At 43.5% G+C, this 13,069-nt stretch overlaps 1 protein-coding gene across 4 annotated transcripts; it reads right to left on the bottom strand.

The window, feature by feature from the left end:
- Positions 1-1,888: 1,888 nt before the first annotated feature.
- On the bottom strand, positions 1,889-12,159 carry LSMEM2 (leucine rich single-pass membrane protein 2). Of its 4 annotated transcripts, XM_042448976.1 has the most exons (6): positions 12,001-12,159; positions 10,760-10,905; positions 6,872-7,004; positions 4,310-4,456; positions 3,854-4,096; positions 1,889-2,473 (listed from the first exon to the last, which is right to left on the bottom strand). In XM_042448976.1, the coding sequence occupies exons 4-6, from the start codon at positions 4,449-4,451 to the stop codon at positions 2,340-2,342; spliced, it is 519 nt and encodes a 172-aa protein (XP_042304910.1). In that variant the 5' UTR covers positions 4,452-4,456; positions 6,872-7,004; positions 10,760-10,905; positions 12,001-12,159; the 3' UTR covers positions 1,889-2,339. The 4 variants fall into 4 exon arrangements, with proteins under 4 accessions (XP_042304910.1, XP_042304909.1, XP_042304911.1 ...); XM_042448975.1 differs by lacking the exon at positions 6,872-7,004 and having other exon boundaries at positions 12,001-12,158; XM_042448977.1 differs by lacking the exon at positions 10,760-10,905 and having other exon boundaries at positions 12,001-12,156.
- Positions 12,160-13,069: the final 910 nt, after the last annotated feature.

Genomic DNA, 13,069 nt, shown 5'->3' with positions numbered 1-13,069 from the left:
CTCTGACCACTGCCATCTAGAGTTTTGTTCTGCCACTTTTTATCCTTCTGCTTTGCTCCATACTGACATGGATACTTGTTATTTTCTTCCTGGAAACTGTCCTACTGCAGTTACATGAGAAACCAAACACAGCTGTTTCTCAGGGGTAAGAACCTTCTTTCTGTTTGAACTGCAAGTGTTCATGAGAAAGAGAAGGAGCTAGACAGGGACCCAGATGCTTCACTTTCTGATAGCTGCAGCTCCTGCTAACCTGCTTTACATTTTAGCCAGGTACAACTCATGCAATTCCAAGCTTGTCTTAGCAGACTCAAAACAGTTTCTTACACAGAATGAGCTACATTCTGGCTATTAGTTACACTTACTTTCCATTGATTTCAGAGAGAACTGATTGTAACGAACAGCCCAGATGCCATATATAACACTCACTCACACTCTCTCTCTCTCACACACACACACACACACCACAGTCATATTGGACAAACCTTCATTGGCCAGAATGAAATGGTTTTCTAGCCTTGTTTAAATATATGAAGAGATGCCATATTGAAGATGAAGCAAGCTTGTTTTCTGCTGCTCCAAAGAATATGGATGCAAGCTACAGGAAAAGAGAATCCACCTAAACATAAGGAGAAACTTCCTGACAGTGAGACCTGTTCAACAATGGAACACACTCCAAGAGCGGTGAAGTCTCCTTTAGAGGTCTTTAAACAGAGGCTGGATGGCCATCTGTCGGGGGTGCTTTGATTGCGAGTTCATGCATGGCAGGGGGTTGCACTGAATCGCCCTTATGGTCTCTTCCAACTCTACGATTCTTTTAGCCACAAACACAGCAAAACTGATTGAAGGTACACCGTTCTAATTTAATTCATTGAAGCATTGTCTTGGTTGTCTCCTCTTCACAGCAGGAAATATCTGCGTTGATCATATTTATCTAGCATATGGAAAGACTAGAAACTTTGTGAATGAATCAGTGGAATGGCATATAAAACTGATGCTTCTACCAGCATAATCTCAGCAGCCTCAGTGTGTGGAAGAGTGAAACTTACTGGTGGCAGGAAAAGTTGTGTGTATCACATGTTTGGTTAATAGGGGAGTGTGCTGTTGCAAGTCCTGGTGCTAAGTCTTTGCATAGTGCCTTTCCTTACAGTGCATCTACCAGGTCGAGCTGAGTTTGGTGGATCTATACAAAGAACATGCATGTCCCAAATAGAACAAGATATCTTGAGCAGCCATCTCAGCAAGCCTAGTCCTAAATTGTACAGCCCTTTCACTTGCCTGCCTAGGATTTTCTGCAGATTTCTGACCTGAGGGCCATTCATGAACTATGGCTTGATGTATCATATCAGGGAGTCTGTCCTCAATAGTTGCCAGTACCTAAATCAGTAGACTGGTTGAAAATGAGGTGAACCTAGTATGGGATTTGCAGAGTCTAAGCTATGCTTTAAAGCAATAAAATGAAATGTAATCTTTGTGACTAAAACCTTGAATACATGCAAGTAATTTTATGCTTTAAAAAACCCTGCAAATCCCAGAAACATTATCATTCAAGATTCCTGTAGATTTGTAAACTGTCAGCCCACATTTACTCTTGTACTGCAGTGTTATTTCACCTCAGTTCTTGATTACTGTGTGGGGAAAAATAACCAGGATTGTATAGTAAGCGTGGACATTGTGTCTAATTTATATCATGGTTTAGGCAGCTAGTTTAAGTAGATAGCTTTTAATGTCCTGAAATAACACAGTATGTTTCCAAAACAAGTTTTTGACAGGCTGATTATCCCTTTTGTACAATTAAAGACCCCCCCCTTTTTTTTTCTTTTTTTTTTTTTTTTTTTTTCATTTAAAGCTTGCTGAGAAAACTCAGTGCCTTTCAAAAGAAGAACACACCTTGGCAAAGGAAGCCTGTTGGTTTTATTTTCAATCATCAGTCACATCTGCTAAGCTGCCACATAGGCAACATTTTAAATGGCTATAAAGTAAAGCAATATTGTGCCAAATTTTCAAAATACTCTGTAGGAATAAAAACACCATCCAAAAAACTGATGAGAGGTTGCTATCTAGATACCGCTTCTTCCTTTTCTTTTCAATGGGATTCCTGCCTGTCTTTCCCTTCCCATCCTTGGGTAGCCTCAGTGTTCCAAGCATTACTTTCCCCAAGGTACATGAACCTCAGCAAAACTCCAGTGATTCTGGAGAACTTTCTTTTTACCTTAGGCAATCCCCTAGACCAAACCACCACATGTTTGTGTTCAAAATGTGTCAAGGAATTGTTTCTTTTTTCCCTTAAGCTCCTTCTCCGAGAGAATGTGTGGGGTGGGTGAGAGGAGGAACCATCTTACTCAGGTGTGAGCCCCAGGTTCACTGTCATTGAGCTGCCTCCATAGCTGTATGCTCACGGCCCTCATTTGCCGGATGGCTTCCTCTTGGGACTCCAACCACTGGGCGAGGACCCGGAGTGACTCACGCTGTAGGACTAGAGGGGAGAAGAAGAAATTATATGATCAATATGCAGTAGTTCTACAACTTCTCTGTTTTGGGCATTTTTAAGAAGAGGATGACATGGTACACTCTTGAGGCATCCCAGAACCTTGGACTTGCATGTTTTAACTCCTGGTCCCACTGAAAAGGGATTGGGAGTTCAAGACTGCTTGGAGACTTGAATTTGGGAGTCTGAATAGAAAGTCTGCTGGAGGGCTTTTGGAGTCCTCAAGAAATGTATTGGAAGTTGTGTTGCAGCTATCAATGACCTCCGCTTTCAAACTGATGGTATGTCCTGCAATTAAGGAGCAGACAGAGATTGGTACAGCTCACTGTTGAGTGTCTTCTAAGCTGTCCTGCATTTTTCTTTTGTCACACCTGTAGACAATTCCTAATGGTTCACTTTGTGTATAATCCTTTGCTGCCAGACAATCATGAGGGGACACAACTGGCTTTTGAATGTATTCCCTTTCTGGTGAGGGTGTCTTTCCTATATTTTCACTACTTATTCAAGGTTCCCAAAGCATTTTACATACAGTGTTAATTAAGCTAGCAGTCTGAACACTGAAACACAATGCAAAGAGCTGAACTGTACTAGCAAAGGGCTGAGACACAGCAGAACTGGGCCTTTCTTTCCTTTGCTCTCTTGTTGCTGGAGAGTTAGGACAAGCTTGCCGCTGTTTTCACCAGGGATGTGTTGTGTGTTCTGGGCTTTGGGCTTCAGTATGTGCTTCCACTTCATGTGTGGCAAAGATATCTTTGTTCGGGTGACCAGTGAAGCTGCGTCTGTGAACTTTATGACTCACATGCTATACCTATTTAGTTGAAAGACATCTTACTGTGTGCATGACAAAACAGGAAACTCCTCTAGAAGAGGATGGATAAAGACTTCAAATGCTGGAGGGGAATCTGGCTCAGAACCTGTGGTAGACAGATGGACTGGAAAACTCGGTTCTTTAAAAGGTCCGGGAGAAGCCCAGGTTGGGTAGAGGATGAGTACTGCCCAGAGAACAGCTGTGGAATAGAATCCCTCTCTGTGTGTTTACATCCTGCGCAGGAATAAAAGCCAGAATGCTAATCTTCATAGATAGTCATTTTACTTCATGAATGCTATCTGGCTGTCCAATGTGAGAGAACTACGTACTTAGAAATGCTCCCTTTCTATGGCTCTCTCCAAAAGGGTCATTGGGGACTTCTCTTTCGTGCCAACAAATTTTGCTATTAGATCACATGGTCTTCAGAATGGGATTGCTCAGTCTATAAAGTATCTTGAGTGTCCCAACCAGCGCTCTGCTCCCTCCCCCTCATTCATCTTGGGTCCCCAGCTTTCTCTTACCTGCCACCTCAAGAGCAGTTTGCCAGGCCCTGAACTTACCACTTAGATAAACAGCCAATGTGGCTAGGCCAAGGCTGGCCACTACCAGCACTCCAAGGAGAGCAAAGAAGCCTGCGGGGCAACATGTGGGGCTGAAGCAGGGGCAGCAGGTAAAAGCAGGTAAGATATGGAAATTCTGGACTTGTAAAAAGGCTGTGTCCTCCTCATTTGGGAAGGTGAAATGCTTGGAGGAAGTAGCGCTCTGTGGTGTCCGTGGGGTGTTGGGCTGAGACTGGATGCTCCCTGCAAAAGAAGGGGGAAAGAGCAGGATGCATAGGAGCAATGAAATAGGACCTGTGGGTGGTTGACTCATGTAGTATCAACCGCTGCCAATTAGTCCTGTTTTCAGAATGGAAAACCACCATCATTCTGTGGTGCGTTCAGGTTTAACAGTTGGTTACTACAAGTAGTATTGGGGCTGCTTAAGATCTGATGCAGGGCATTGGGAATACATACCCCTTAAGGCCTTTGCTCCTTCATGCTTGCTGGATGTGTAGTGCAGGTCACTAAGGGATTCCACCGCATGCAAGTTGATCTCTGCCACATCATTATCACTGAGTTCAAGCAGTTCCCTATCAGAGGAAGTGGCATCCTTCATGGAATCTGCACAGAAAACATGACAATTTGAGGAGGTCAGAGGTAGTAGCCTGTCTGCTCTGAGCTTTGCAGTTATTTTAATCAGGTCTAGGAGTTGCATCATAGTCCACAAGCCAGAGATCACCTGAAATTCACCTCCCATGTCCCTCCCTTACCTTCAGTTCTTGAGCACAGCTATTGCCCACTGGGGACCATGGGATTCATTATTTTATTGGTTACCTACAGTGAAACTAAAAGGAAATGTTTCCCAAAACCAAAATAAGGCACACCTCACAATGCATTACTTTTTCCAGTGAATCATCCAATTTGGCCGTTGTAGTTCAGACTCTTTTAAGAGTGTTACCATGTAACATTCTGGGCACACCAACTTCCTAATGCTGACTTTAAATAGGTTTTGTTCAAGTAAAAGGTAAAGGTAGTTCCTTGACATGAATGTCTAGTCGTAACCGACTGTGGGGGAGGTGCTCATCTCCGTTTCTAAGCCAAAGAGCTAGCGTTGTCCAGGGACTGCTCTGGTGGTCATGTGGCCAGCATGACTGCACCACACGCTGTTACCTTCTCACTGAGAAGTGGTACCTATTTATGTACTTGCATTTGCATGCTTTCGAACTGCTAAGTTGGCAGAAGCTGGGACTAGTGATGGGAGCTCACCCCATCATGCAGCACTTGGGCCTCAAACTGCCAACCCTCCGATCTTCCAATCATCACAACTGGCATCTTAACCACTAAGCTACCACATACCTTTGTTCAAGTACTGTGCAATAAATAATCTCTTGCATGTAGAAAGAATAATTCTTCATTCCTAAGTGCTTTCCTTTGGGCCACTCATGAATATATAAAAGGTGTAATGGACCTCTGCTTCTGGTACACTACTGTATAGATAGTGCTGATGCATGTCACCCTGATAAATGTCCATTGTTGTACCCAGGGGGCAGAGTTTAGGAAAGTTACCTTTTGGTAGGGCAATTTGAGGAGCTGTAGCTCAAAAGGGTAACTTTATAAGCTCTGTGTATCAAAAAGCCCCCCCCCTTTAGGGAGCAATCAGTCTGACAGCATTATCAAATCCTCATCACAATGTTGTTTGCTAGTGATCCAATGGTGATGGGATTTCCCCACTTCCCTTTTCTTGTGAAGCAAAAGGCAACCCTCAGACATGGGTTGGCAGGGAAAGACTGTCTAGACAATACCACCGAAGGCTTGGGATCCTGAAACCATCTCCCATTGTGTGTATGGTGTGTGCCTTCAAGTTGCCTCTGACTTACGATGACCCTAAGGTGAACCTACCGCAGGGTTTTCTTGGCAAGTTTCATGGGCGCAGGGATTGCCATTGCTTTCTTCTGAGGCTGAGAGTGTGATTTGCCCAAGGTCACCCAAGTGTTTCCATGTCTGAGTCAAGATTTGAACCCTGGTCCCAGGGATGTAGCCAGGATTTTGGGAAGGGGGCGGGGTCCAGACTAAGTGCCACCATTATAAAGGGGCTTGGTTGTGGTGGCACAGTGGCACACACCATTCATTGTATCTAATGGAACAGGGGGTCCGGACCCCACAGACCCCCCCCCCCTTGGCTACATCCCTGCTGGTCCAGAGGCATAGTCTAATATTCAAACCACAACACTACATTTGTTCCCTAAATCTACCTGGCTTTAGATTCTGTTCAGATTCTGCCAGATAGGAAATATGCTAAGCATACTCTTGGAGTGAGCTGTCCCTCCCGCCTCCATTTAAACTGCTTAGCAGGAATTCAGTCAGCCAGGGACAGGCTCTTCAAGGGCCTCTTTAGCAGAGATTGAATCCCGGGCCAGGATTCAGTGTGTCATCCCAAATAAGCCCTTGGGTCTTAATATAACTACTGGCTTTTTCTTTGCCCAGGGCCTAATAATGCCTAGGGTGATGATACATAAACTGCAGCCTCAGAGATATTGCACTGATGTTTTGCTGCCATTCTTCATTCCTGCAACCAGCTTCCCACTTTCACATTCAAATGTAAAGTTATTAGACTCTCCCTGCCTTTTTATTTTCTCCTTTGCCAAGCTCTTTGACAGTGCCACAACAAGGAAAAAAGTCCAGGAAGTCAACCTTTTCCTAGGATGGAGTGAGAAAGTAGAAACTTGCCTTCCATTTAGTTGTTAAAAGAACAACATCCTATCACTGCCACCGCCAAGCTGGCAACCTTACGCCTTAGTAGGAATGCTTTCATGATTAGAGAAGTGTCGCCAAGTAGCTCTTGGCTCAAACTGCAGATGCTTTGGGATCATATTTTTCAAGGGCACAAAGAACATGGGAGGCACAACAACACGTTAAGAAACTCTGTAGCATATTTGCAAGCAATTTGTGTAGGGCTGCCACCATTCTTACAGGATCTACACAAAGGATAGGAACTGTATGACCCCAAACCATACTGGAAGTCCCAGTATTTCTCACCAGTGTCTATCCTCACTAGGGCTGATGAATGCTGCAGTTCAACAACAGCTGGAGAGCCAAACAAATCTGGCCCAGTCTACATGAAGAGTAGAAATTCATCAAGTAGTAATCTCCCCTTCCTTGCTCTTCAGTCCTAAGAGGGAAATTACCTGTGTTGAATTTCTGCTTCTTCAATCTGTAGAAAGCAGAATGCATTTTTATATAGCCATGCATGTTTACTGAAAATTCTGCCGAGGTTACTGAAGTTTTAATCAAGATTTTTGAAAAACAACATTCAATTTCCTGTTTTTAAAGGTATGTAAAAGATGAAAGTTGAACCTTCTAATGCTTGTGTGTGAGGAAGACTGTTACATCATGTTAACACTTATAATGTGAGCTAGTTTTACATGTCACAGGAAAGCATGTTGATCTAAACACCATCCTGGTCATGTGTATGTGTGTGCCTTCAAATCGTTTCTGACTTACAGTGACTCAGATGCACTTATCATGGGGTTTTCTTGGCAAGATTAGTTCGGAGGAGGTTTGCCTTTGCCTTCCCCTGATGCTGAGAGCTTGCCCAAGGTCACCCAGTGGGTTTCATGGCCGAGTTGGGAATCAAACCCTAGTCTCCAGAATCGTAGTCTAGCACTGAAACCACTACGCCACACTGGCTGTCTTTATATTGGTCATACAGAGTGGCCATTAATATTACCCTCACTCATTATGGGAACTGACCTGAGGCAAGAACAGGGGCAGACTTGTAAAAGATGGGCCTTATTCAGATATTCTCTGTTCATAAGGGAGCAGGACTGCACCTCTTGAGCTTGCCCATAGTATAACATGCAACACCCCCAATGTCTGTGCATTGCTGGTAGACTAAAAGAAGCTGCCTGAATTCCGCTGGTTGTGAGTAAATGCTCTATGAAATTAGCAGCCCCAATTGTGCTGAGATCCTATGTGTGTGTGTCACAAAAAAAGAGCATTTGCCACTTTGTAAATAAGGACAGTAGGAGTGATCTGGTAGTATGACTGTCATTGGGGTAGGGAGGTTGTGTCACTTCTCTTTCCTATGCATTTGCATGCAGAATTTCTGAGTATCCTGAACATGACTTTGTGTTTAAGGACACGTCCAAAGGTTTGTTTGTGTGTGTGTGTGTTTTAATGCAATTGTCCTTCCTCCAACCCAGAGTTTTATAGCAGGACAGATGGTTGGACAGGTCCAGACTGTTAATTCCTCCATTTGTAACCCTCTCGGTTACAGACAGACACACACAGTTTGCTAAGGAGTGAAGATGGGCAGGAATCTTCTTCGTGATTTATGACTTAATGCTTAACTGGGGGCTATGTAGAGCCAGTGTGGCATAGTGGTTTGAATATTGGACTATGACTCTGGACACCAGGGTTTAATTCCCTGTTTGGCCATGAACCCAGCCAGGTGACCTTGGGCAAGTCACAGACTCTCAGCCTCAGGGAAACGCAATGGCAAAACCACTTCTGAACAAATCTTGCCATGAAAACCCCATGATAGGGCCGCCATAAGTTGGAAACAACTTGAAGGTACACAATAACAACAGGGGACTATGCTAAACTAGCTACTTTTGGACATTGCACAAGGAGGTATACAGTACCTCCTTAGGCAACTCCCCCACATGCTACCTCAGCTCCCAGACAGTACTGGAGCACTTTTCTGCCCTCCCCATAACTCCATAGTCACTGACTAGCGAGGGTGGTGCAGCAGGAGAATTCCTTCCCACCATTATCTGGTTGGCAGCTATTGCACTCCTAGACCTATTGTATAAGTATGTTGGTGGAACTTTACCCCCTATCAGCACCCTAAATCCTGTAGAAGCCAAAAGGGGTTAAACATTTTACTGTGTGATATGAGTTATTATTTCAATGGGACATATGCAGAGTATTCACTGAGGCAGTAAACCAGTATCTCAACTATTCTATGTGAGACCACAGTGTGGGATGGTAGAGCCCACATATTTGAATGCTCTTTCTTTTTTAAAAAATAAAATCTCTGAATGGAAAATACTAGATGTAAGGAAGGACGTATAAAATGTAACCTGTCGTGGTCACTTTTCTGGAGGAGCATCGACTCTTATGAGGTACTGTCTGAAGTCTGAAATGGTAGTGCATACATAGGTTTGCCACCTCACTGAGAGCTTGACTTATTGCATCTAACATTGCACAAAACAGATCTCCTCTGGACTTCTGGGAGTTTTTGTCCATTTAACCTTTAAGCATTGATCCATTTTGTTTTTAAAGCTTGTAATTAAAATAATCCGTATTGTCTCAGTGTTTACCCCCACCCCATACACCTCTACATACTAAGAAACACCTTAATGGTTGTTTGAGGTTCTGATGAAAAGTTGCATTTCCATCTGTTCACACACAATCAAGCTCCACAAGTGGTAGCTTGGACTCATCACACTGGAGTCCCAGTGTGGGGTAGCAGTTAGGGTTGGAAAGCAGTTGGAAAATCCAGATTCACATCCCCATTCAGGCATGAAAGAAGCTCATTTGACAGATTTAGACCAGCTATTCTCTCAGCCTAACCTAACAGGATTGTTGTGAGAATAAAAAATGGTGAGGAGGACTGTGTATGCCTCCCCTTGAAGCTCAAGTGGCAAATACAGTCGACCCTTCTTATACACGGATTCAAGCATTACACGGTTTGAAAATGTTCCAAAAAAGTATAAATTTACCTTGATTTTCCATTTTTAAAAGGGACACCATTTTGCTATGTCATTATATGTAATGGGACTTGAGCATACATGGATTTTGTTATACACAGGAGATCTTGGAACCAAACCCCAGCATATAACAAGGGTCCACTGTACAGTCAGCCCTCCTTATCCATGAACTTTTTATCCACTGATTCAAGCATCCACAGCTTGATTTTATATATATATTCTAAGAAGCAAATGTTGATTTTGCTATTTTATATAAAGAATGCCATTTTGCTATTGATGGGACTTAAACATCCATGAATTTTGGTATCCACGGGGGTCCTGGAACCAAACCTAACTGGACCAAGGACCCACTATAAATGGATCAGATCAATTACTTTTACGACCCATCATCTTCACTTCAGTAATTGGCTGAAATGGAATCATATACGGTGGGCCTTTGGCATCCACTGGAGTTTGGTTTCAGCTCCCCCCCCCATTGGATACCAAAATCCGTGGATGCTCAAGTCCCATTAAATACAATGGCATAGTAAAATGATGTCCCTTATATAAAATTGTAAACACAAGGTTTTCTTTTCAGAATGCATATATATATATATATATATGCCATGGATAAGGGGAACCAGCTTTGTCTATGGCAATTTTCCTTATTCTAGTTTTCATCCTCTACGCCTTTGCAGTTCAATGAGGCACAAGACTTGCACTTGTATAACTAACTAATACAGCACTTCTGCAAACAAAACACAGAAAAGGTAAATAAACTCTGTGGATATGCCAGGAATACCAACAGAAGAACAAACTCACAATATGAGCAGTTTGTTCAAGAAGTAAGCACTTGTTTGTCATACCTCTGGCATTTTTCAAGAATGACCTTGTTTTTAAAAAAAAAAAACGGTTCTGATGCCAACATTTGGTAGTGTATAAGGGGAAAAAACAGATTTGCTTTCACTGATGTGAACAGAAACTACATTTGATAGTTATAATTTGAAACTGAAATTAGAACCACTGAACCTATCCTAATTTTTCGGTATTGACTGGGAGGTGGGGAATACCTGCCCCATGTCTCAAAAACAAGTTACCTTTATGAAACAAAAGCCTGTGCTGTGATCCTAAGCAGAATGTATCTAATACTGCAAAGATGAGGAACATGTAGCAGCTGTCCATGTATTACTGGATTACAGTTCCCAGAATTCCTTACCACTGGCTCCCCTACCTGGGTAAATATGACAGTAGGAATCGGCTTTCCCACAACTGTTGAATTAGCAGTCCCTCTCTCTGAATCAGGAGCTGGTGGTTACCCTGACTGCTCTCTACCTGACGGCTTTCAGAGCTTGGGTTGAAGGACCAGGAGTGACTCATCTGTATTGGAGACAGTGAGTAAGTCAGAGCGTGAGTCTCATTCACAGGGATTCACAAATGCTTCATTTTCCACTCCCTCATCTGTGTCAGGATCTGGCTCCCCATGCCATGACCAGAGTTCTGATTCTTTTGAAGCTGGTCTGCTTTAGCAGGGCTTATCACAAACTTACCTGGAATATCTCCAGACTGTAGCAGCTACAGCTGCAAACTAGGACAAACTGCTTGGGGAAACTCTATTGTCTTCCAACCCTGTACGGCCACACATTCACCCAAAGAACTCATGCTGTATCCACATGTCAGAGTTCTAGCACTTTGATACCACTTTGATTATCATGGTTCCATCCTATGGAGTCCTGGAATTATAGTTTGGTGGCACGTGTATATTTTGAGCCCTGTAGTTAAAGGCACCAGATCTTCTCTGATCTTGGAAGCTAGGGTGGATCCGCCCTGGTTAGTACTTGGGTGAGTCATCGCCAACAAATATCAGGTGCTGTAGGCTATATTTCCCAGGAAGGAATGGACAAAACCACCACTAAGTATTCCTTGCCTAAGAAAACTCTATGAAATCCAAGGGGTTGCCATAAATTGACTTGAAGGCACATACATAAACACATAATGGAGGAGAATGTACTGGAGCTATTCATAGCAGAGAGTGCATAGTTCCTCTCCAAATTACAAGTTACAAAAAATGAAAGGATTCTATAGGACATCAATTAAAGTGCATCGTGGATACACCCTAGGACACTGTCCAGCTCATGCCCCACATCAAGGGTAGACCAGCTCAACTTCTCTCTCTTCTTCCAGACATCATCCCCATAGTTCACTGTGACCATGATGTTCAGTATAGAAGCTGGGCTCTGCCCTTTGATCACTGTGAGATGGCTGAAGTCTCCGAATGAGAAAGGGAGCTACCCTGGACATTTCCCCCCACTTATCTCTGCAATAGCAGGAGACTGAACTATTTAGTTCAGATCTGTAGCCTAGCACTTGATGGAGGTGCTACGTCTTTATAGCTGGAATTCTGCCCTGTCTCCATCATAAATATTCTGGTTTCATATCTTCTCTTCTCAACCAAGTCCCCAAGACAGACCATACCTTCTGCAATCTCGATGGACATCCCTATAGCCAGACGCCTCTTCTGATTATTGCTGTTCCAGAAACAACTCAGGAGAAAGGGATGAAAAGTGCTGGGAAGAGGCAGTCAGGGGGCTATACAGATCCCTTGGGAACTGACGGGAAAGTAAACACAGGCTTCTGCCTGTCACATCAGCTGCTCAAGCTTAAAATAGGACTAACAGGAGACCAAGCTATAGATAGAGACATAATAGAAAGTGGAGGGGGAGATGCAGAGGGTTCGGCATGGGCTATATTAGGGAGGAACACAGCAAACAAGCTGGAGAATGGAGAAAGAGAGAAAGCTTCGGAAGAGAGGGATGGTTTATACAGTTGTTGTTTTGTGCCTCCAAGTCATTTCTGACTTATGGCAACCCTAAGGTGAACTTATCATGGGGTTTTCTGGGGCTCAGTGTGTGATTCACTGAAGGTCACCCAGTGGATTTCCATGGCTGAGCAGGGAATTGAACCCTGGTCTCCAGAGTCATATCCAGTGCTCAAATCACTACACCACACTGGTTCTTGGTTTTATAAATAAAGATGGAGAAGGGATTAAGGTGGGGATGGAGGAGCTAGTCTGGGGGAGAAGGAAAATATAATAGCTCTTCTGCTGCAGTAGGGTTACCCCTACCATTAAATAGAGTAAGTCAGTCATCTCAGGTGACAAATGCTGAGATGGGGATAGAGACTTTTCTGCTTGAGTCCTTCATCTCAAGCAGAAAATGACTTGGGCCAGGAGAAATGGAAGATGATGAGACCTTCTCCAGGGTTGGCAGATTTCAGGGCCTGCCTCTTAATCTCCAGTTTGTTTGTGAGTCATTTCTAGACAAGAGATAAGGGTGCAAATTTTCCAGTTTTAATGGGCTGAATTCCAGACAGAAAGAAATGGCTGTGTGAAAACTTTTCGCTCAGCTAGTAGAGCAGCAGCTTGCTAGACTTTGCAAAGCTTAATTGATCAGTTGTTAACTTGCAAGAAATACCTAGGAGGTCTATGTATTTGGTTTCCACTTACTCCCCAGACACTGTGGCATCAGAGCTTACCCTCCAGTCT

The sequence above is a fragment of the Sceloporus undulatus genome, chromosome 2 (genome assembly GCF_019175285.1).
Source record: "Sceloporus undulatus isolate JIND9_A2432 ecotype Alabama chromosome 2, SceUnd_v1.1, whole genome shotgun sequence".
NCBI classification, from domain to species: domain Eukaryota; kingdom Metazoa; phylum Chordata; class Lepidosauria; order Squamata; family Phrynosomatidae; genus Sceloporus; species Sceloporus undulatus.
Note: the sequence above shows the minus strand (reverse complement) of the source record. Positions and strands in the feature narration are given on the sequence as shown.